General features: G+C 42.4%; 1 protein-coding gene across 3 annotated transcripts in view; it reads left to right on the top strand.

Annotated features, from left to right (window-relative positions):
* The window catches only part of PI4K2B (phosphatidylinositol 4-kinase type 2 beta), a 44,052-nt gene that overhangs the window by 11,103 nt on the left and 7,308 nt on the right, over window positions 1-25,641 (top strand). For 2 of the 3 annotated variants that reach the window (XM_032806606.2, XM_032806604.2), the window contains exons 2-7: window positions 5,861-6,018; window positions 13,839-14,039; window positions 15,838-15,969; window positions 19,470-19,623; window positions 22,264-22,331; window positions 23,879-23,981. In XM_032806606.2, coding sequence (XP_032662497.2) covers window positions 5,884-6,018; window positions 13,839-14,039; window positions 15,838-15,969; window positions 19,470-19,623; window positions 22,264-22,331; window positions 23,879-23,981 — 793 coding nt within the window. In that variant the 5' untranslated portion in view covers window positions 5,861-5,883. Of the gene's footprint in view, window positions 1-5,822; window positions 6,019-13,838; window positions 14,040-15,837; window positions 15,970-19,469; window positions 19,624-22,263; window positions 22,332-23,878; window positions 23,982-25,641 lie in introns of all 3 variants that reach the window. The other variant, XM_075066545.1, reaches the window with a different exon arrangement.

Here is a 25,641-nt window from a genome sequence, read left to right as displayed (position 1 = left end):
ACATACAACAATAGTTTAGTTATATAAGTTTTTTTAAATGTTTAAGAAGCTTCTTTTAAAATTAAATTAAAATGCAGAGCCTCCTTGACCAGTGGCCAGGACCTGGGCAGTGTGAATGCCACTGAAATTCAGCTCGTGTGCCACAGGTTGCCTACCCCTGCTCTAAACAGTGCTTTAAGGAAAGTTGCTACTGTAAATTAACTTAAAAATCAAACTCCTTGTCTTTGTATGCAAGGCCCTATGTGAGGTGACTTGCAACTATATATATCCAGTCTCATGTATTCTTGCTTCCTGTTTTCTTCTCAGTTCTCTCACTTAACAGCCCTTGTCATCTTTTTCAAGTTCTGGTTTCACACCTGTAGTCATGCTGCATCCAGTGTTTGGAACAGTCTACCATTCCTGACAACTTGTTAAAGGTTTCTCATTTTTCTCTTTTGAGATTTGCTTGTTCAAGGACTGTCCAATTTCCTTTTCTTGTGAATAATATTTATTTACTTTCCAGTCTGTGAAAAGTGATCCAGTGCTTGTTTTTATGACCTATTATAGGACTGGGAAGCTTTGTATTAGTGTGTCAGGTGTGTAAATTTCTGACAATATGAAATAGACTTTTAATAACTGCTTTCTTGTCCTTGAAACCCAGTATTTAAGGGAAAAGTGTCTAAAGTGAGTCTGTTGGTGTAATTCCAAATGTAAAAGTTCCAAAAGGAGGGTTGTAGCAAGAAAGTAGTAATAACCAACAAATTGTTAGTTGCCTTTCTTAGGACTTTATATCGCTCTTCAAGCTTCTCCAGGTCAGTAAAGGAGTGTAAACCTATGGTCTTGTCTAAACTGCTTTGCTGGCACTAGAAAAGGTTTGTTAGTATAGCCATACCAGCAAACTTTGCTAGTAGGGACGTAGCTTAAAGCTGAAAAATTAATCCTTTTGCCAGTTTATCTTATGACAGTTCCCCAAATGAAATAAACTATATAATAAAAAAGTCATTTTAACGTGCACAACTGCATCTTCATTCAGGCTATTGCTGGCATAGCTATGTCAGTTTTTTGGATGGGAGAGGGGGAATGATAGGATTTTTTTTCCCATATTTCTAACTGCCATAACTATTCTGGCAAAACTTTTAACTGTAAACCAGGCCTAAGTTTTAAAGAAGCTATGTTAAAATGTATTAGCTCTTGTGTTCTCACATAACACATTTTAAAAGTGTGGTGTACATAAAGCATGTTGCCTTTAATATGTGCTGAATTGGTCTTATTATAGCTCCAAAATGAAGACTGTCAACAGCTTTGCTTCTTTAGTATGATGGAAGATTCTGCAATAGTCTGTGCAGTAGACAGAAATTAACTCCCTCAGAAGCTAGGGACCATAATAAACCTACCCATCATTCACACTTAAGTGCAAGGAGCATTTCTTTGACTTTGCCTTATCAAACATGTACACTCACATTGCTATATATTTATATATAAAAAATTCCAAAACACAACTGTGACGGGATCCCCAGGGTGCAATCTGGAACTGTGGGACTATTGTGCACCTTAACTCTCCAACCTGTGCTGTCTCTCAGTGCTATGCCAGTGACAGGCAGCCAACCCTTCCAGGTGCTGTGATTACTCAGCCATCAGTATGTGGAGCCCCACACCCAATTAAGTAGCATGAGTCAGTCATAGATTATACAGAATCGGCACCAGCCAATCACCCCAACCTTGCACCCCTACAATATACTGTCTTACACTTGCAAGACTTGGGCAGTGCAAGCTCATTAATTAGTTTGCCACTTCTACAAAGGATAATGGATATGCAGCAACCCTTGTTAACCTGAGCTGAGATTCCCCAAGCACTTCAACCAAAACCACAGTTTTAGATAGTATATAAAACAGATTTATTAACTATGGAAAGATAGTTTTTTCAAGTGATTATAAGTAGCAGGCATAGAGATCAAAGCTGGTTACATAAGAAATAATAATCTTGCAGTCTAAATTCTGCAGTCTAAGTAAGGTTTCAGAGTAGCAACCGTGTTAGTCTGTATCCGCAAAAAGAACAGGAGTACTTGTGCCACCTTAGAGACTAACAAATTTATTTGAGCATAAGCTTTCATGGGCTACAGCCCACTTCATCAGATGCATAGAATGGATCATACAGTAAGAAGATATATATACACATACACTTCAACCTCTCTGGTTACTCAGTAACAGACTTAAAGGTGGCAGTTTTGCAACAGAAAAGCTTCAAAAACAGACTCCAACCAGAAACTGCTGAGCTTGAATTAATATGCAAACTAGATACCATTAACTTGGGTTTGAATAGAGACTGGGAGTGGCTAGGTCATTACACATATTGAATCTATTTCCCCATGTTAAGGATCCTTACACCTTCTTGTCAACTGTCTAAAATGGGCCATCTTGATTATAACTACAAATGGTTTTTTTCCTCATGCTGATAATAGCTCATCTTAATTAGTCTCTTAAAGTTGGTATGACTACTTCCACTTTTTCATGTTCTCTGTATGTATATATATCTTGTTATGATATGTTCCATTCTATGCATCTGATGAAATGGGCTGTAGCCCACAAAAGCTTATGGTCAAATAAATTTGTTGGTCTCTAAGATGCCACAGGTACTCCTGTTCCTTTAATCTAAGTAAGGTTTGAATCAAACAGTCTCACCCCACTGGATGTTGGAGGCAATTTACACAGGCTGGATCCCCTTCCTAACCTGGAACCAGGTTCCCCAGTTCAAAGTTTTATCTTCCAAACAATTTTCCAGGTTTTGAGATGGGGGATGGAGAAGAAGCCAAGAGATGATTTCACTGTCCCTCTTTTATACCTTTTCCCAGCTATTAGAAAGATCCTTGCTGTGAGATCTGGTTTAGTTAGCCTTCATTGCGTACTTGCTCTCTCAGAGTCTCTGGGATCGTGGATTCTTCTTGATGGGCAATCAACATGTTAGGCTGGTCCTGATATAACTCCGGGTATGGCTGCACTTGGAATTTCGGAGCGCTGCCGTGGCAGCGCTTTGAAGTGTGAGTGTGGTCAGAGCGGCAGCGCTGCGCGTAAATCACCATCCTCTACGGTGTCGGTGTAGCATCGCAGCGCTGAGAGCCGTGCTCCCAGCTCTGCCGCCGCATTACACTGGCGCTTTACAGCTCACAGCTTGCACGCTCTAGGGGAGTGCTATTTTACACCCTTGCGTCGCGAAAGTTGCAGCACGCGGTGTCAAAGTGTGAGACTGTAGCAATCCCTCCGACTCTGTCGAGTGTACTCCATATTGTCGCCAGACTAATGTGCAACCTATTGGGCATTTTCCAACTTCACCGACTACGTTTCTCAGTTAAACAACCAATACTAGCAATACTTTCATAAACTTCACATACCAATCTATATGTAAAATTTAACAGTCAGGACGATTTTAAAATGATACTTCACAAGGCGATGCAATTGTACAGAACAATATTCATAAGTCATATGATCTTGTGGTGAATATGGAGTTCCAGGCTATGATGTTTTAACGGTAGGAGACTGTCACAAGACACTCAACTGCACACCATTTTATCACGTAGGGAGAGTCTTGAGAGAACAATTAGCAGATGTATAGTCATGTTTCTTAATGCACTACTGGGAAGAGCCTCAGATATAGTGGTGGACACAGTGTAAGAAACCTATTAAAGAATAGGCTAGGGAGTATCAGTGGCACCGCTGATGGTGCCCGCATGGCTCCACATATGCCAATTATTTTTATGCCGACCTGGAACACTGCTTCCTCGGCTCTCGCTCCCACTCACGCCCTTCTCTTACTACTCTACATTGATGACATCTTCATCATCTGGACCCAGAGGCAAGAGACTCTGGGAAAATTCCACCACCGATTTCAACAGCTTCCACCCCACCATCACCTCAGGCCTGGACCAATCTACACGGGAGTCCACTTCCTAGACACCACGGTGCAAATAAGTGTGGTACATTAACACCACCCTATACCGAAAACCTACTGGACCGCTAGGCTACCTTCATGCCTCCAGCTTCCATCCCGGCACATCACACGATCCATTGTCTACAGGCAAGCACTGAGGTACAACCGCATCGGCTCTAACCCCTCGGACAGAGACTAACGCCTAACAAATCTCCACCAAGCATTCTTAAACTACAATACCCGCACGAGGAAATAAGGAAACAGATCAGCAGAGTCAGACGTGTACCCAGAAGCCTCCTACTGCAGATAAACACAGGAAAGAAACAACAGGACTCCACTGGAATCACATTACAGTCCCAGCTAAAAAACCCCTCCAACACATCATCAGGATCTACAACCCATCCTGGACAACGATCCCACACTTTCACAGGCTTGGGTGGCAGGCCAGTCCTCGGGCCACAGGCACCTTGTCAACCTGAAACATATTCTCACCAGTAACTGCACACCGCACCATAGTAACTCTAGCTTCAGGAACCAATCCATGCAAAAATACCTCGATGCCAACTCTGCCCACATCTCTACACAGCGACACCATCACAGGACCTAACCAGATCTGCCCACACCATCACCTGTTCATTCATCTGCACGTCCACCAATGTAACATATGCCATCATATGCCAGCAATGCCCTCTGCTATGGTCATCGGCCAACTTGGACAGTCGCTACGGAAAAGGAATAAACGGACACAAATCAGATATTAGGAATTGCACATACAAAAAACCTGTAGGCGGAGAACACTTCAACCCTCCGTGGCCACACTGTAGCAGACCTTAAGGTGGCCATCCTGCAGCAAAAAATCTTCAGGAACCAGACTTCAAGACAAACTGCTCAGCTTCAGTTCATCTTGCAATATTGACACCATCAGCTCAGGATTAAACAAAGACTGTGGAATGGACTTGCAAACTACAAAACCAGTTTCTCCTCCCTTGGTTTTCACACCTCAACTGCTAGAACAGGGCCTCATCCCCCCTGATTGAACTAACCTCATTACCTCTAGCTTGCCTGCATATATATACCTGCCCCTAGAAATTTCCACTACATGCATCTGACGAAGTGGGTATTCACCCATGAAAGCTCATGCTCCAAAACGTCTGTTAGTCTATAAGGTGCCACAGGATTCTTTGCTGTAATTTCTATGTTCATTGGTATGCAAAAAACCCTCTGGTGATTAGTTAATTTGAATGCTTTAAAGTTTTTGGCTATTAACAAGTATTTCAGAACTTAAACTGGATGTTAATGCTAGTTGCAAATGATCTGCTTAATGGATAGCTAGTTAACATTATCATACTATTATTTGTGGCAGAGAATTTGAAAATGTAAAAAACAAATACATTAAGCAAAACTGTTAAATGGACTATATACTTGAATATTTAGTGCTGCTTGAAATGCTTTACTCCTCTAACTTTCTTTACAGGGCCAACTTACATATGTGGACAGATGTTAGTAAAAATGATCAATAAAAGCTTTTTAGTCCACTCATCTGAACTTCCCTCCTTTGGAAACAGTCTATAAGAACAAAATAAACATGAGTTGTTTACATGAATAAACTTAATTTTTATTCATATCCCCTTGTATTTATTCTGTATTAAAGTTGATAAAACATTTTTACAATATTGACCTCAGATAAGTTGACACAAACTAGGTTTAATGCTTAACTTTTTTAAACAATAGATACTTTGTAGGCACTTGGTGAAATCCTAGTCTTGGTGAAATCAATAGCAAAACTCCACTGACATCAGTAAGGTCAGCATTTCACCCTTGGTCTCTACAGATTGCTAGTGTCTTTTTCTAATTAAAGAAGGAAAAACTGGTATATTTTTTTCCTAATCGCCATCTATTGTGTAAACAATGTCTGATATAGTTCAATAGCATTTAGAAGAATAACTCTTTGTTTTTCAGGAAACGTGGGAAGTACTGCAGAGATGAACTTATTTTTGGATGATCCAGAATTTGCAGAAATTGTGCTGAGAACAGAACAAGCTATAGAGTGTGGAGTCTTTCCAGAAAGAATTTCCCAAGGATCTAGTGGGAGCTATTTTGTCAAGGATCCAAAGAGGGTGAGTGCATTATTCGCTAATCAGACATAGTAAACACAACTCATTTTATTTGAAAAGGTGGAAGAAACTGACATTCTCTGACTGTTAACCAAAGCAAGCATCTCCCTTGAATAAATGGTGGCATGTTAGTTTAGTTTACTTTGGTGCATTAAGAGCACGGCTGTGAAAATCTATTTGATCAGGTAGTTTGCCTCATTACCACATCTTGCAAAACAAGATAATCTGAAAATAATTCCAATTCCTGTGTAGTGGAATTTATTCAGGCATTCTTAAATGGCTGATGCTTAATCAAAAAATATATGGGGAATGGGATCTCTGTTACTATTTGAAAACAGGTCAAGGATTTTTCTTACCTTGTGTAAAATTTTGATATTCTTTACTTTCTATCTTAAAAGGATACCATAAACTTCAAAAATTTGAATGTTTTGATGTTTTTGATAGTGCACTATTTCAAATAGCTTTACAGAGGTCTTAAAAATTTCTCTTTTAAATAAATTTTAAGACGGATTTTTCTCCTTTTCTGCTCATGTTTTGAGTCTCTTAAATTTCAGCTTCAGCTTTGCCTCTCTTGTTAAATTAAAATGATCTGGACAAACCGGAGGAATGATCTGAAGTAAATAGGGTGAAATTCAATCAGAACAAGTGCAAAATACTCCACTTAGGAAGGAACTATCAATTGCACACATACAAAATGAGAAATGACTGGATAGAACAAAGTACTGTGGAAAGAGACACTATATAACCCCCAGGTATAACAAGCTAAATATGAGTCAACAGTGTACTATTGTTGCAAAAAAAGCTAACATCATTCTGGGATGTATTAGCAGGAATGTTATAATCAAACGTGAGAAGTTATTGCTCAGGAGAGTGATGTGTACATGGTGATTTGAGACAGGGAAGTAGGACTTAGGCTTCTGAGTGACTTAAGTGCTTTTGAAAATGTTATCCAAAGGTCTGATTCCATTCTTGTGACTGACTGGTTCTAATCCCTAGTATGTACCAAAAAGAGACTTTCTGGTTTGAAAGTTGACTTCACATAGCCAGCTGGCTTTGAGGGAACTTAATCACCCCTATCTGAAGTTCTAAGCTTTTCCAAAAGCCAAAGGGATGTTTCAGCAGGCACCAAAAAGCAAAGGGTTTTTAGAAGGTTCTAGATGCTTAGCTGGCCAGCCTTTACCAGTAGTCTGCCAAGACCTCCCAGTTAGAGGCAGATTTAGGAGCCTATTAGTCTTGAATACCTATGGTCACCTTGGGCATATGGGTCTTGAGCATTGTACAGTGTAGTTACAGCATCAAGTTTTCAGCCAACCTTCCAGGTGGTTGTCCTGTATCCCCACAAGAATGATCTTTGTTCTCAGGTTCGTATGGGGATTGACCATTTTAAAAAAACTTGATTAAAAATCCCTGTCTGGGATATTAATGTGATTATGAAAAGTGGATGCAACCTCCTTGTGAAACACTCATTTCCTGTGATCTTAAGTTTTTTACAGGGACGGTCACTTTTGTGATCACAGTGTGATTTCAGGTTACAGGGTGAGTGAACTCTTCAAGCTGTCTTGACCAACCCATCTTCTTCCGGATTTTGAGGTTAAGGTGGTGCTGTGGACTTATTCTTAATTACTCTCTAAGGTGGTACCAGACTTCCACTTTAATGAGTTTATAAACCTGACAACATTTTTCCCCTTGCCACATGCCCATTGCTCTGAAGTTTTTCTCCAGTTGTTTGATAAAAGGTTTTTGGGTTTCTATCTGGGGCGTCTGTCCTCATCTTCAAGGTGCTCGATGGACTGGGCTCAAGATTTCTAAAAGATCGCCTCCAGGATGAGGGCGGTGGTTGACAACTCCACTTCTCAGCCACAGTGGAACTTCCCACCACAAGGGTAAGTAAAGTTCATTAATGCAGGAGACACAGCTGCCTCAGAGCTTGGTCTGAGACTGGAATCAATTCCCCCAGGAACTAAGGACCATCACAAACCTCGCCACCTTCATTCCTAGTGAAACGGGTGTTTTTTCAACCTCATGTTATCTAATATAAACAGCTAGTAATGTGTGTATATTTTTTTAAGACCTACTAAAATAGGGGTCAGCAACCTATGGCCAATTTTTAATGGCACACGGCTGCCTGCTGGGACTTTACGTCATTAAAAATCCTGCCGACGTGGTAAGCCGCCAGGTCCACGGTCCTGCGTCTGAGCGCTGGCCTATCGCAGCAAGCCGCTGCTCCCTCCCCCGCCTTCCCCCAGAGCCCTACCGCTGCCCACGCAGAGCTCTGGAGGGCTGGGGCTGCGTGCTCCCACGGGGCAGCATTTGGCTCCGCGGGGAGGGAAAGACGCTCCCTGCTCACCCGGAGCCCTGCTGCCGCACGCACAGTGCTTTGAGGGACAGGGCGAAGCAGGGCTGTGTGCCGGGGAGCCCTGAGACTGTGCCGCGGGGGCGCGGAGGGGCAAAGGGAGCGCGTGCAGGGCCCTCACAGTTATATGACGCAGTGTAGCTCTCATGGGTAGAGGGGGGCCGTGCTCCACGGGCCTGGACGCGGGGGCATGTTCAGAGGGACGAAGCCCAGCAGGATGGGCGGTAGTATACTGGGGGCGCGGTCTAGGGCGTCTCTGGAGGGAGGCAGTCAGGAGGAGCAGGGGGGGAGGCCCCCATAAAACGGTTGTTAAGATGGGCCCATATGAGTACCCCGGGGTCTTGTATATTCCCGGGTTGGATTAGGGGTCAGCAGTCATAGGGACAGGGAGCAAAGAGGGTCCAGGGGGAGCAGTTAGGGTGGGTGGGGTCTCTGTGAGTGGGCGTGACTCAGTGGCAGACAAGTTGAGACGTGGACCGGGTTGATTTGGATGAGTCTGCGGAGTTCTGGGAGGAACTGCCAGGAGGTTAGGGATTGTTGGAGAGGGGTGTTGGGGGCAGCTACGGGAGCGTGGTGGTGGGGTGTGTGTGTATGGTGTCCAGAGCTCTTCTGTGGGATCCTGTCGTGGAACCAGCGAATTAGATAAAGGCAAGGGAGTCTCTCCAGGGTGGTCTGTCTGCTTTTCGGTGTTGCGGGTTAGTGTGATAGATAGAGGGTGGTGACCGGCGAGTCTGGGACAGGTAGGGGGGTACGGATCCTGGGGGGCAGCAGTACAGGAGATTAAGGGCAGCGGAGGCTTAGATGGGATGGCGCGCTGCGGGTCCCAAGCGCAGGGGGTAGTCGTCGGGCGACAGGGGGTGTGGGGAGTTCTGGTTTTCAGATTGGGCGAGTCTCCCAGCCCTGTTCGCCGCCTGACGACCCTGCCCACCTTCCCACGGGGCCGCTTTGGTCCCAGAAGACGCCTGTTACCATCCAGCTTCTCTGTTGTACTCCTTTGACCCCCCCGTTGGCACCCCAGCCCTGACGTGGGCACCCCCACACACACCCAAGCCCCCCTCCCCATGGATCAGCCTTGCACGTCCCTGGCATGGCCCCCAGCCCTCGTGCCTCTGACTCTTGTCACCCCCTAAAACTATTCCTCCAGCTCTCCATCCCACACATCCTCCCAAGTGCACGGATCCCCAACGCCCTGGAGCCACCAAATGGTTAGGTAGCCCCTGCACCCTTCACATCACATTCCCACCTGCACCCCTCACACCACATGGATAGCTGCCTCAGGTAAGTGCCTGCCCACACTCAAACCTCCCCTGTCCCCAACCCTGAGCCCCCTCCTTCTTTTAGCTCCTGGCCAGACCCTTCACGATCCCCAGCCCTTGTGCTCGGTCCACTCCAACTCTCAGCTCAGTGCAGAGAGAGGGAAGAGAATGGGCCAGAACCACGGAGCCCAGTTTACGGTACTTTCACTCCTTGGAGTTGGGGGTGGTCATTATGCAGGGCCGCGGACCCCAGACTGGCACTGGGCTGAGGTCGGGTCCGCAGTCCGTGGATCCTCGCGCAGCAGGAAGCCGGTAGGATGGAACCCTGAGCTGGACCAGTGAGCTGCAGACGTCGAACCAGGGAGAAGTTAGGTACTCACTCTATGTGGGCAGGGCCGGGACCCCAGACTGGCACTGGGCTGAGCGGGTCCGGCAGCCGGGATCCTGGCCAGCAGGAGCCGGAGGATGGAACCCCTGAGCGGCAGTGAGCTGAGCCGCTCGGCCCACTGCTGGTCTGGGGTCCCAGCCACCAGCCCCACACAGCCCGCTGCCGGTCTGGGGTTCTGTGTCAGACCCATCCCAGCTGGGATCCCGGCCGCAGGCCCCACTCAGCCCACTGCTGGTCTAGGTGAACAGAACCCCAGACCAGCAGCGGGCTGAGTGGGTCGGTGGCGTAAGATCAACATTTTAATTTAATTTTAAATGAATCTTCTTAAACATTTTGAAAACCTTGTTTATTTTACAATACAACACTAGTTTAGTTATATAGACTTGTAGAGAGAGACCTTCTAAAAAACATTAAAATGTATGACCGGCACACGAAACCTTAAATTAGAGTGAATAAATGAAGACTCAGCACACCACTTCTGAAAGGTTGCTGACCCCTGTACTAAAAGAAAAACCACTCTGCACACAAATCCCCCACCAACCTTCAGCGTGGAGAAGAGGATGAGAGAATGGACCACACATGACAGATGTTAGTCATGTCATTTATTGCACTTCTGGAAGATACTCAGTTACTGTGGTGAAGAGAGTGGTATAAGAACTTTTCTAGAAAAGAGCTTTGTGTGGACTGATGCCTTTAGAAAATCCATCCAACGTCTGACACCAGTCTGCTGGACAGTGCTGTTACCAAGATGACAATGCCTTAAATAGCTATCTGATTGCATTTCAAATTGCTGTGATTTGGCTGGTCATGAATCAAAACAATTATTTCAGATGACTCTTATTTTCAGTTGGGTTTGCATAGGTGGTTTGTGGGGGGGGGGAGGGGTTGGGTCGAGAGAATCATTCTACAGGCTGAGTATTGTGCCTGAGTTGAAGTACCTGTCATCTTACATGCCAAATATTCATTCCTTATTTATATACAACTGCCTTGTTGCTAGTGCATGGTGGAGCTTTTTACTCCTATATTCTTGGAACATCTCTTAATCTTTTTTTGGATTTTGGAGAGGTCATCATGTAGAGATGATATCATCAGAGAAAGGGAAATTACTTACTAATTTTGCTCCTATGAAAAGATGAACTTGCAGGATTCTTGCTTGCCCACCCATCTTTCCTCAGAGTTTGGAGGTTGCTGGTCTTGGATGCATCTTTTTCTTGTTCATTTTTATTCTAATTATCTTGAAGCGGCTTTTCTTTCTGATTTGTATGCAGTGGTGTTGTAGCTGTGCTTATCCCAGGATATTAGAGAGAGAAGATGGGTAAAGTAATATCTTTATTGGGCCAACTTCTGTTAGTTAGAGAGACAAACTTTCGAGGTTACACAGAGCCCTTCAGGTCTGAAGAAGAGTTCTGTGTAAGCTTGAAAGCTTCTCTTTCTCACAACAGAAGTTGGTCCAATAAAGATATTACCTCCCCAACCTTGTCTTTCTGTGATATGTCACTTCCTGTAGTTGAATTTAAGAGACTAGAACTTTTGGAACACAGTACTTCTTGTAGCTGTGTGCTACAATCACTAGGAAGTCTGGCTCATGCTCTACCCCGCTGCCCTCAAAAGTTAAAAAACTAACAAACAACCCCATACACCTTGTGAGGGGAGTTCCATCACACTCACAGGAAGGAGCTAAGACTCACAAACAGAAATCATAATCATAATCCACGTCATAATCCACATCAGATCTTATAAAAGCTCTTCAGAGCAGGGGTGTTTTTTTTGTTTTGTGTATACAACATCTAGCACAATATGGCCCTGATCCATGTTTGGGGCCAGTCAGTGCTACAGCACCATAAACTGATATTCTCTGTTGAAATCACGACACACAAAAACACCCATGAATTCCGGCTGTCCTATATATATGTAACAATGCTTAACACCCTCAAGTTTCAACTAGCCAAGGCTATCATAGGCCATTGGACATCTTCTTTGTGGGACTTTTTGGGAGGAGCCCTTTATTTGTTCAGGAGAGCGGCAGACCCCAGGCCAGCCCCAGTGGGTGGCAGGGAGAGAGCGCCACCTGAGATGGCTTTAAAGGCTTGCATGTGAAAACAAAATCACTATGGTCGAGTCAATTGGAGTAGGTAAATGAGCTTAACGCTTATCTAAAAAGATCTCATTGGAAAATAGTTCAAAAGAATAGTCTAGGGTTCTGGAAGCTACATGGAAACTCACATTTTCTCTTCATATACTAGATATCCAAGTTCTCCGAACTCATAATCGTGTTCTACCTCTTCATTTTATAGCCTTTAAACTTTCCCTCGCGTCTTCACTGATTTTCCTCAGCCTCTCTATTACCAAATATATTGTTCTGGCTACTAGTAAGTAATTTTGCATTGAAAATAAGGAACTTTGGTAAAATCACAAGTATATTTACATCAAGCGTAATTTGGTTTGTTGCATTTTGCGAGAGAATCTGTTTTAATTCAAAACTTAATATATTTGATTTCTGTATGAAGTTAGTTTAAATCTCATCTAATTGAAGCTGATTACTAACCACTTAGTAACACTAGTTATTTTGTTGGGGTCCTCTTTCTCCAATCTAGTTGAACCAGCAGTCGCTAGGGAAAGAAGTTAGCTTCCAACCCAGAGGAAGCTTATTGATGATCTTGACTAAAGGGGTATAGGAATGGATAATGTCTGAGTTACCAGGAGGCTCAATTATAGATAGATGTTAATTCAAAAATACTGGGGGAAATCCTCTCAGAAATGGTATCAGTTAATATTTATCATAATCTGTTTATTTAGTGTTGTATGTGGCTTTGTATAGAGAAGAGGCCTCTTTAACTGTGGGGTGTGTCCTAGGGGGGCACAGAGGAACATTGAGGAGAGTGCAGCAGGGCCTGGGCCATCCCCTATGGGGGGCAGGGAGGAAGCGCCACCCAGCCCTACTCTGCTCCCACCTCTGTTCTGCCTCGTTCCCTGGATGGGGCCCCAGCTCTACTTCCAGCCCTAAACCTGTCCCCATCTGCAGCCCCAGCCTTGGTCCCCTTACCTTTATCTGCGTTCCCCTTTCCCCCCACCCTCCTTGTCCCTGGGAGCCTGCTCTCTGCCTTAGCTCTGAGGGGCGAGGGGGACGCATGGACAGAGGTAAAGGGAGGTGTGACCCTGAAAAGTTTGGGGACCACTGGTATAGAGAGAATGAAGACATGGTCCCTACTTGAACCTTATTGTAGTCAGCGTACTGGTTTATCTGAAACTGAGCTTGGAGACATAATCAGCCAGATGGACATTTCTAACAAGAAACTTAAAAGTAAACCCTAAGATTACTTTTAACAATAAGGACAATTTCAAGCTCATTGTGTCCCTTTTAAGGTAAATTACTTGATGGCTTGAGGCATTGTCCGCTATGAGAAACTGAATCTGAAGCAGCTGTACAAGACAACACAGCCTCTTAATTAGCTGCAAACAAACTAGAAAACATATTACTTTTTTATATACTGCCACTAAAAACACTTAAAATTTGATTAGAGGAAAGAAAAATGTTTTCTAATTTAACTTTTAGGTTTTTTGTGTGTATCACTTTCTTCAGTATAGTTGTGTTTCTGTGCATCTTTCACAAGTAAGTATTATGGGAGAGAAGACATCTATTCAACTCCTTGTTTAGACAAAAATGAACAAGTACAAAGCAGATTATCATCAGTGATGGCAAACTATTTTCCAAGTCTATAAATCTTAAAATGCAAGTTATGAATTTTTCAATAAAACTGTTGTGACTAATTCTTGCACTTCAAATTATTATGTGAGTATGTTACTTGACTTAACATTTTTTTCTTAGAAAACTATTGGAGTATTCAAACCAAAATCTGAAGAGCCTTATGGTCATCTGAATCCAAAATGGACCAAATACTTTCACAAGATCTGTTGTCCTTGCTGCTTTGGCAGAGGCTGCCTTGTTCCTAATCAGGGATACCTTTCTGAAACTGGTGCATATCTTGTGGACACCAAGCTAGGATTAGGAGTGGTACCTAAAACTAAGGTAAAAGAGTTCTTATTTAGTACACTACAACTTAAATGTGCAAAATAAACGAGGATATGATATTGCAGTGTAGAATTAAACTGGGTATTTTTATCCCCAACTTGAGAGAGAGAAACTAATATTGGAGAAAAACAATTTAATGTGCATTGCATGAGCCAGTGAGAGAGGGTTGAATAGAATCCAAGTGCGGGGAGAGCAAGCTGGGGTCCAGTGGCCAAATTGTGTCTAATCACTATAGCATGCTCCTTTCCAGAACCTGTAATGGAACCTAGGAGTCCTGGGGAAGGGAACCCACATTTCTCTGCCTTCAGCAAATAGCTGTTAAACCTACCAGAAAAATGCTTGTCTCATCCCTCTCCAGTGGTTGGTCCACATAGGAAATAATACCTACTATTGCTATCAGCTGTCCCCTAGCTCAGCTGATGAGGTCTGCACTGTGGATATAAAGCTCCAAATCCTACTGATCACCAATGTGGGGGATGATTATGGTTTTACGTGATGGCATTTTTTTAGTTTAAAAAAAAACTTAGGAAATTGCATCAAAAACGCTGCTTTGAAGTTATTTCAAAGTTACAAATTCAAGCACTCAGAAGTTAGGAAATGCCAGAATTGAGATTGTTCTTGCAGCTTTAATTCATTCTTTTTTGCATATGTATTATGAGACGGTCTTTAAATATGTGATCATACTATTTTTCTTCAAAACCGTTCCCTAATTCAGTGCCTAGCATGGATAGTGCTGTATTAATATATCAGGACTGCGTAGCAAAGGGAGGATGTTGTCTGTAGAACCTCTTGTCTTGTGTATTGCGGAAGGTGGAAGAGTGGTGAATAGTGAATGAGGCAGGGGACTGCAAGAAAAGAAAGGATATTGTCATGGTTAAGGAAATTGAATACCTATTTGGTCACTAATTGTGTGTGCATTTGCTTGGTGCTCAGTGTGAGACACTTGGGGCCAAATTACAAGAAGAGCTGAATGGTCAGAACTGCAACTGAAGTCAGTTGAAGCTGTGCTTTGAATGTATAAAGTTCTATAAAAATACCAAGTCCTCTGAAAATTCAGCGCCTAGGTGTCTAGACACTTTGGATAATTTTGGCATTACTCTCTCCAGATCTACATTTCCCAGCTGTAAAAGGAGGATAATACCACCTACTTTCATGGCAATATTATACAGATAAAGTCATTAATGTTTGTGAAACACTCAGACACTTGTGAGAGCACCATAGAAATGCCCACAAGGAAGCTAATAATTTTGTATTCAGTACAGAGTTTGGATGATGAGCACAAATAAGACCTGGGGGCGGGGAGAGATTGAATGAGAAGATTAAAAAATATTCAATAGTTACATATTCGTTGAAAGAAGCAGAGGTCCTGGGCAGAAAAATAGTACATGATCATGTTAGACCAACATAATTTGGGCTCCTTTTGCATATACATTAAGGTTCCATAAAGTTGGGCAACTTTAATTCATTATTTTCTAACTTCTGAGTGCTTGACTTTGCAATCTTAACATTATTTTAATGTAGTTCTTTCAGTATAGTGGTAATACAAAGCATTGTACGTTAAAATAGGGGGCCAGTTCTAAGGACTGTAGTCTAGAATTTCCAGACCTATATGTACATTTACATTTTCTGCCATCTGTAATGTTGCATTTGTGCAGCTTTTTTTTGCATTGAATTTGCTTGTTTTTAAATATTGCTATTTCCTTGGCATATTTATGATTGTTAGAAATCTTATTGTAAATCTGTAATTGAAGTGATAAGCAATTTTGAGCCATATTTTAACTTGGATATTTTTAAGGTTGTCTGGCTTGTCAGTGAGACCTTTAACTACAGTGCAATAGATCGTGCAAAATCAAGAGGGAAAAAATATGCTTTAGAAAAAGTGCCAAAAGTTGGTAAAAAATTTCATCGAATTGGACTACCTCCTAAGGTAAGTTCTTCTGAGAAGCTTTGCATTGTAGTATTTTGTTAATGCCTTGTCTATGCAGCATATATTTTGCTGAATCAAAAAGAGGACATTCATAGGTAGCTTCAGTCACAGGAGAAGAAAGCTGGTATTAGTTTAGGGTATGTCTACACAGCAGCGAGAGCCCAGGCTCAAGCCAAACTCCCCCTTGTGTTCACACGTTAATTGTGCTAACCTAGGGCTTGGACCCAAGGTCCCAGGATCCTGTAGGGCTGGAGGATCTGAACCCAGGTTAAACTGGGATGTAGGGTCTGAGGAATATTGTTTTGCTGGGTGCACGTGGCCCCAGTTTGGGTCCCGGAAGTCCTCCAAATGTATCCGAGTTCCTGGCTGCAGAGAAGCAGCGCTGCCAGAAGCGACATTACCACCTGGCCAAATGCTCTCCCCTCTTCCTGTTCTATCTCCACTGCTGCATAGAGCTTGCCTGGAGCCAGGAGCAAAGGTGGCAGGTAGAGGCAGTTTCTGATGGCCAGGATATTGGGGGTCATCCCTCCCCAGGCTGTGTTGACCTGGGTGCCTAATGCTTCCGCTCCCTGCGGTTCATGTTCTGCTCTTTGGCCTCTCTGTGCCCTCCCTGGTGCTGCATGTGCAACGTGTGCACTCACAGTGGCAAGTGGGTGACAGACTCATATCTTGCCTGCAGCCTCCTGCGGTGGTGGCTCTGGTTCCTTTCTGCTTTTGCACAGAACTTGCCCAGAACAGAGAGCAAAGCTGACAGTAGGAGGCTGCTCCTGGCTGCCAGGATGTTTGGGGATCATCCCTCCCCTGGAAATGCTGAGTCAGGAGCTCTGCTACTTCCACTCCCTGCAGGGCAGCTGCTTAGTTCCTGCTGCATTCTCTGACCCATGCTCCTGGACACTTGGGGCTGTTATTCCCTGGGGCTACATATTCAAAGGCACCCAGGCAGCATCCACTGTGAGGGCAATGAGTGGGAGCCAGCCCCAAAACTTGCCTGCAGCATCCTGGGGATCCATTATCCCTGCCTCCTGGGTTGCAGTGGGGGCAGGGATAAGGGATCCCCAGGGGATGATGAAGCACACTGTACCCCATGCTCTGGATATGCACTTCACTGCTCCACAACTGGCAGCAGCTGTGTGTGTGTGTTTTTTTCTTCTGGCATCTATATTTTATGTCAAACTTCCAAACAGACAAAAATAAATACAAAAAACAACCATATGAAAACACTTTCATTGAACATCCTATTGCAAAAATTAAGAATTGTGAAGTTTTATTTTAATCCTTTGATCGTCCCGGAGACCAATGTCCTAATTATCCTCCAAACTGGTGCACATGGGCATTTTCCTGGCAATGTGACTCAACCTAAAGGTGGAGAGCCCAGTTCAGATTAGACGGCAGTTAAGTATAAAGCCTTCTCAAACTGCAGTCATTATACTGACACAGCCACCAAGGGAGCTAATTATGCAGATTATGTGCTCCTTATGGGAGTACCATCAATAGCACCACCACAGTTAGAAAACAGTGGGGGGGCAAAAGAGTTTCCCACAGTGCACTACATTCCTAGGGCTAGAGTCCCAACATGGGGGAGTGGCGCAAGGCACTTTGGGATATATTTACTTGGACTTGGGTGCACTGCAGTGTGGATGCCAGAGCCCTGGGTTCGAGCACAGGTCAGAAAATTTTTAGCCTAAGGTTAAAATACAGTGTAGATGCTCAAGCCCAGGGTTCCTTGACACTAATCGGCTGACTTGAATCCCACTAACCCTAGACTTACATTGCTGTGTAGACATGCCCCTGTTCAACAAAAAGACTGCCAGCTTTGGCTAGCTTTAAACAAGTTTCTGTCTACAAAGCATATCATATTTTATTCCTCTATTTAAACATATTTTAAAATCTGGTGACTTTACTGCATCATTTTGTGTCTACACTTTCTACCAAGAGCATTCTAAAATTTACTGTCTCCCCACTGTATTTGTTCTTTACATCCTTCCTTTCTTGTAGGTATTTTTTTCTGCCTTTGCAGTCTATTTTCCCTTCAGTATCTTTTCTATATTGTGTAATAATTGTTCTTGCTCTTTCCCTCCATGTTTCTTGTGGTGTTTTCTTGTCCAACTGCCCAGTGTTTTCAGTCATTCTCACTTAGTCTGTCATTCCTTTCCTCTCTTGGTTTTCCCATTTCTGTATAATACCCACCTTCACTTTATCTTATAGAATCTCCTGTCTCCCTGATCAAAGCCTCACATACTACTTCCTCACCTATAAAATCATACACATGCTCTTCTTGCATCCCCAAAATTTCATCACGTTTTTTCTTGCAAATCAAGCAAATTCACACATGTGGGCTTCCCCCATTATCTGCTCCCACATGCAGGCTACCCACAACAGCACTCCAAATGACACTTGTTACACATGCATTTCCCAGAAACTCTCTGTCCACTCACATAGATTTATAGCAACATGCAGCCTTTTGTTTTGAACACAAAAACAGCCTCTCTTTCCTCCTGTGTGTTCTTTCTTTGCTGTGTGCCCACTCTCGCATGCAATTTTCTTTCACACAGTTTTCTTCTTCCTCAGATACTGTACTATTGTGGAAATGATTTTGGGGGTCATAAGTCATAAAAAAGTTACTTTAAAAAATTGTGGTGTTGCTGCCAGTTTTCTGACTCAGACATAGAAGGTGCATATTTGTGAGAATGGAGGATTTTCTCCAATATCATGAAATACTGAACCAAGCATCACTGATGTTCACTTTGAGCAGAACAGCAGTTTTAGTAGTGTGTAGTGTCTACAGCTGTTTGGCTTTCTTGTTACTCCAAACACTGTTTGTGACTGCGAACGCTTAGTCGATTGGACTGTGTTGTGCCTGGTAAATATAGAGCAAATTATTGAACAGATGTAGAAAACAGATATTTTGACTGGTGAAATAGAAGAACTGGGACATTTCAAGGATCCCAAAAGAAGTTCTGAGATGCCCAGGTCCATATGAAAAATGAGGACTGGTCTAGAATCAGGGTATATGCGTACAGTCACTTTAGTCCACCTCTGTTGTTTCCTTTGTAGTTACTTCACTACTGCTGTGAAACATTTCTATTTTGCTTTTGCCATCTCTTGTATGGTTCCTGAAGTAGTTCAGTTTGACTGGATTTAACTGCTCTCAAATTATGACAATGGTAAAACTTTTTAGCTGCTGCTTTTCTTTCTGTAAATTTATATCATGTATCAATATGCGTGCTATGTTTTTGGTTTTGAGCATTAAAATATTCTTTTCTGACATACCGCTTATATGCAAACTAAGGCTAGAATGCTGTTCTGGTGTAGTACTCTAATCATAAAGAAATCTGAAAGTGGAAATAGGTCAGTTGTAGCTGAGCCTATAAAATGTGGTTATCTAGAAATTGGGACAAGGGACTATTTTGTAGACTTAATACTCCAAGTAGTACTGTCAAATACTTTGTGTTCAGAACTGTTTGATTACATTTTCTAAATGCAGGTTCTTAAAATTGCAGGTTGGCTCCTTCCAGCTGTTCGTTGAAGGATATAAAGAAGCTGAGTACTGGCTCAGGAAATTTGAAACTGATCCTTTACCTGAGAATACTAGGAAACAATTTCAGTCACAGTTTGAGAGATTGGTTGTTTTAGATTATGTCATCAGAAACACAGGTATCTAACCTACTGTCCCCCAGTTTATATCTGCTTGCTCATTTGAGTCAGAAATTGTGCTGAATGAAGGTAACATTCTTCTAATACATTTCACATGCTTTTGACAAATCTGAAACTCCTTTTGCAGATGAACTTGTGAAATCCATTGTAGCTACAAAAGTTTTGTCTTTGAAATTTATCAAGTATCATAGCAGCCATTTAAGCAATTTTTGGCTTTTGTAAGGCACACTGAAGGCTAGAGCAATATGTAGCAAGTCAAGCACAGAACCCCAGCCAGGGATTAGCCTTTTGGTGTGAATTGGGGATATTTGCTGTCCAGTTTCTCCTCCGTTACTAGCAGAGGGAAGTCTCCCAGGACCTGTGCCTTTAACTTCCACTTCCCATATGCTAGCCAGGCTGTGTGGGATACACTGGAGTTTCAAGACCACTTAACTAGGAAGAGGAGCAACATCTGCTGCCAGATCTTTCTGCTGAGTGAAAGAAGATAGCAGCCCAGTTGCATATTACTTCAGAACTGGTCCTATTCAGCACGAGTAAGCCCTGGAGGAGAACTGTGAACTTTGGCCCTCAACATCTCATCCTGGGCAAACTTTCTTCTTTGCAGTTATAGGCTGCTGTTCTGTTGCAGGATATATAGGTGCCCAATTTCCTCATGAATGTGAAGGAACTTGGTATGGACATTTCCTCCACTTCTGTGCCAGTTGTGGGTTCCTTCTTTTGCTCTTCTACAGGTCCTACCACTGCAATTTCCTCTTCCCTTCCTCCCCCTATTAGGGATGCAGCAGGAAAACCTGTTGAGGATGCATATCACTTCATACTTTCTTCTTTCAGGGAGTTTAAAGATAAGGATATTATTGTGCTTTCTGGTCACTGTTACAGTCTGGCAGCCAGTTTCCAAGCTTGATCCCGGTGTCCCCAAACTTTTACGGATTTTCATGATCTGTGCCCTATTACTTTAAGGAGAAAAAGTTCAAAACCAAACATGTAAAGCAGCATCCACACAACCAAATTATGTACAAAAATAGCAATAGCGGAACAACAAAATGTTCAAAGTTTGGATGCTTATCCAAATCTATGAGGGATCTAAATACACCAGTCCTCTGTCCCCACACAATCCCCTTTTACCCAGCAGACCCTGTGGAAGAATTTACAACATGCCATTGTGTTTTCCTGGTAGAGAATGGCCTCTTAGGAATGAAGATTGTCTTCTATTCCCCTCCTCTCAGCATCGTTGGATAGACTTTTACTCCTGGGAAAATTGTGCACCAACAAATTAAAAATTCTGGGCACAATATTGTAAAATTATGTATATTTTATTTGTCAAAATAACACAATATAATCATGGTAATTTATTTCTAAATACCTATCGGCAAATATGCCTGTAACATATTAGGCATATTAATACAGAACTTTGAGTAATTAATTTAAACTACAATAAAGAAACATATTTCCTACATCCCTCACAAGCAGTGCAAAGGCTTGGGGGAGTCAGGGGCAATGGAAGAGCTGAGGGGAGAGAGAAGTAATTGCTGGGAAGGAGTCTGGGAGTGAACCTACAGGGTTATGTTTTTTTTGGGGGGGGGGGTTAGTGGTGGGGGAGTGGAAGGGATTAAGGATTAGGGGAGCCTCCTCCATGCAGACTGTGGTTGACCCCTAGCCTCTCCCATTCAGTCATGCACCTCTGCCCTTGTCCACGTGTGTCGCTGAACCCCCACTCAACCACTCCTACTCCACCGTTCCCATGTGGCCCTGCACCCCCACTCCAATTCATCCTCTGGCTCAATGTTGTCACCTGACCAGCTCCTGTACCCCCACTCCAATTTGTGTGACCCCTCCCAGCAGTCCTGTGTGCCCTGCTGTGTGCTCCCCCCATATCCTGTGTTGCCTCCACCTGGCACTGTAGATGAAGACAGTCTCTGACACCTCCCTTTCCGTGGCTGGCTGCTCTGGCCCATGAGCCAGCTGCCCTCTCTTCTGGCACCACATCAGCCGTGGGTGGGCGAAAGGTGTAATTGCAGCTTCCCGTTGTCTCCCCCATCAGAATCGATGGAGGGGGGGAATTTGCAGGGGGCATTAATTCTGTGCTTGCACAGTGGTGCAGAATTCCCTTAGAAGTAGACCTTTCCCCTTTGTGTGCTTAGCTAAATTTGTTAAAACATGGATTATCTTGGAGACGGGCCTTGCCCTTTCCCCATCAGCAGCACAGAGCCAAATTCCAACTGCTGCTACTGACACTTCTCCCCTCCTCCCCCCAACTTGATTGGAGAGAACATACACAATACAGCCAGCTTATTCTGAGAAAATGGGTTATAATGAATTCTGCTGACCTTCCTGATATTACATGGTTTGCTCAGCCAGAAAGGGAAGTTGAACTACTAGTGCATGACTCAACACAAAATTTCAATTAATAATATGAATATTTACATCTTTCTAGTTAATCTAATACTATTTTTTCCCCCACAAACTCTACAGCAAGTGTATTTTGATGGAAAAATATTTTTGTGAACATTTTCCATTGTTCTTCTAATAAATATCTTCAGTTCACAATAGAAACAAATCATTTTACAACATTATTTTAAGATCAGGTAATTGTAAAAGACTTGCAAGTCCCCACAACAACTTTTGTTTCCCTTTTTGAAGACAGAGGCAATGATAACTGGTTAGTCAGATATGAAAAGCAAGATGATGATATTGATCTTTCAGATAAGGTAAGAAGAATTTTTTTTTTTCAGAACTAGTCAGTTGACTCATAAAATTTGAGCAGTTTAGCTGGAATGCTGATGTACAATGTGCTTTAACTAGGAATGTGACAGTGTACTCCTTCTGGTGAAATATGTGGATTTTTGGTCAAATTAAAATACAGAGTGCTCTGGATATAACAACTAATGGACTTCATATGGCAGTGGAAGCAACATTTTGTAGCACATGTGCTTTAACAATAAAGCTGTCTACTAACGTATACAAATGCAGTATCTTAACTACTTTATTGATATGCTCTGTTCATCTAATACTAGTCTTGGTTTTGTTGATTTAAATTAGATCCTTTGGGCTGTCTTGATGTACAGGAATGCCTCAATTAACTTTGTAGTTATGTTCCTGAAAAATGTGACTTTAAGCGAAACAATGTTAAGCAAATCCAATTTCCCCATAAGAATTAATGTAAATGAGGGGGTTAGAGAAATTTTTTTCACCAGACAAAAGACATACATATATATATATACACACACACATGAAATATAAGTTTTAAACAAACAATTTAATATTGGTACACAGGGATGATGATTATGAAGCTTGGTTGAGGTGGAGGAGTCAGAGGGTGGGATATTTCCCAGGGAATGCCTTACTGCTAAATGAACTAACAATTGACTAAGCCCTCAAGGGTTAACTCTCACAATATTCTGCAAGGCAGCAGAAAAGGAGGGAGGGCAGACAGACACACACACCCTGCCTGTGAGAGAGAAAAATGCGCATTTCCACTTTAAGTAGCTGACCCCAAGCTTAAGTACACTACCTTGTTAATTAAATCAGCTTGCTGAGCCCTGAGACAGCAGCTGCTGCCTAGAAGCTCCCTCTCTCCCTGATGTGTCTGCCTCCTCCCTCCACCCTCCTGTGGAAGATGAGGTAAGCGGAGTGCAGGAGCAGGGAGGAGGGGGAGACACCCTGACAATCAGTCCCCCTCTTCCCTCCTTCCCACATACAGCAAGCAGGAGTTTCTGGGAGGAGCTCCAAGGCAGAGGACAGGATCAGCACATGGCAGTGGGGGGAGGGACACCTGTTGCACAGGGAACTTACGGGAGCTGATAGGGGGGCTGCTGGTCCACACTTGTTCTAACCACGCAGCAGCTAGCTGCAATGGGCTGCTCTTTCTGTAAGCAGTGGACAAAACAGACAACTGCTAAACAACGTTAGATGGGAGCATTTTGCAACTTTAAACGAGCATGTTCCCTAATTGATCAGCAACTTAACATCGAAACAACTTTAACAGGGACGACTTTAAGTGAGGAGTTCCTGTAGCTGCTTTTGGTCATTTATACTGTTGACAGGGGTGAATAAGTGGATCCAAACCTTAAGCACCTGATTTGGCCTCATTTCAAGTACTCCCACTTAATGCCTTTATTTTTTGGTTCAGTCTAAAGCACTTGTGGTGTTACTAAACCAGCTATATTCAAAAAAATGCAGTTTACTGTATACTTAATTATGTGTATACCTTATGGATATTTTAATTACTAGTAACTTGGAAATGTTCTTACCCTAGGATATCCAATGGACTACCAGTAAAGAACCTGCTGTTATTAAAATTGCTGCAATTGATAATGGTTTAGCTTTCCCCTTTAAACATCCTGATGAGTGGAGAGCATGTGAGTATTAAGTTCTTTAATCTTCAATTTGAGGAAATAACTGTCTTTAGACTGTAATTTGAGAATACTTACTATATTTTCACCATAGTAACTTTTGTTTTTATTGAACAATGGTGTATTTTTTCCTCGAGAAAATAAGCAAATACTGAGTGATTTTTTTTTACTGTTTTTTGGAACATATTTGTGCTTCATAGTCATTCACTAGCTTGTTTTTTTTACCCCACCATTAATGGATGTTACCAATAGGATGAATTGATATGAATACCTAATTAGATATATAGGAAGGGATTTAGGGATGCATCTTTCATGTGCACTTTCTGCTTGCTATCATAAAATTTCTCTTGAGTGCTAAAATTCCCAGATCATTTTTGTAAATGGGAATGGTCCTATTTCTTCCTATTACAAAACAAGCTGCTATTCATCCTTTCATAATGCTTATTGAAATTAGTAGACAAATACAAAGTGACATACAACTTCAGCCTTATTCTGTTGTACAGACGTTAAGGTAATCTTTATCTGGGACAGCAAAATTAAGTACAGTGGATGCTGGTTAATGCCAATACCAATCTTAACTTTTGGGTAAGAGCAATATTTTGCTGAGAGTTGATCCCTAGTGGGATTTGGCTATTGGCTTCAGGCATGCTGCTTATTAACACTTTTTGGAAGAAAGGCAGGCAGACTTGTGAGGCTGCAGCCAGGGAAGGAAGCACTGAGATGTGCCAGGCATTGGCCACAGGCTGGTGTGTGGGTCTGCAGCCAGGGAAGGTATGTCCCAGCGCTTCCTTTCCTAGCTGCAGCCCTGCAAACTTGCCGCCTTCTTATGGGCAACTTCCAGATAATATAATTTTTTGCTGAGAACTGAGAGGTTGCTATGTGTGGAATCCACTGTATTGTGATACTAAAATTAATAAAATGTATACTGAACAGAAAAATAGTAATGCTCTTTAATCTCTGCATATAAGCGTCCTTAAATTGGACAAGATTGATGCAATACTACTTGTAAAAATAAAATATGCATCTCAGTGTAGTTCAAAAGCCTTATCTCTGGGGTGCAGAGCTCCTTTTGTCTAAAAAGCATTATATAACTTACATAAACTTCATCTTGTGTTCTTTCACAGATAGCATTGAGGAAAAAAGGTTGCTAGAGTTGTTAATTTTTATTTTTCATGCTATTTTTAAGAAAATATCTTAGCAAATTAAGATTGACCTTTACTTAAACATTATAGTTTAGATTATATTTTTAAATCAAATAATCTGGAAGTCGTTTTATTTGATCATAGACAGTATTTCGTTCCAAGACAAACTATATAACCAATGGGGAGATAGGGAAAGTAGAGACTTTTATTTTGGAACAAGTAACCTTTTTTTATTTTTATTCTAGCAAATATTTGTTACCCTAATTACCTTTTTAAAATTTCTTCTGTAGTCTCTCTGAAAAATAAAGCCTTTACAGCAATCAAATTTAACTTGTAATTACAGGCAAACACAGTGAATGTAATAGTGGCAAACAAATTTGGGAATATGATGTGTGTAAATAACTTTTGGTAACTGTCGACTGACAGATGGTTTAGTATTTTTGATACCTAATAGCAAGTTATTTCCTAAGATTTCTGCCCGTATTGGATCATTTAATTCTAACTTTTACCTGTTAATCAAGAAA

This window comes from Chelonoidis abingdonii, chromosome 5 (genome assembly GCF_003597395.2).
Source record: "Chelonoidis abingdonii isolate Lonesome George chromosome 5, CheloAbing_2.0, whole genome shotgun sequence".
In the NCBI taxonomy this organism is placed as follows: Eukaryota; Metazoa; Chordata; order Testudines; family Testudinidae; genus Chelonoidis; species Chelonoidis abingdonii.
This window is presented reverse-complemented; position numbering and strand designations above follow the sequence as displayed.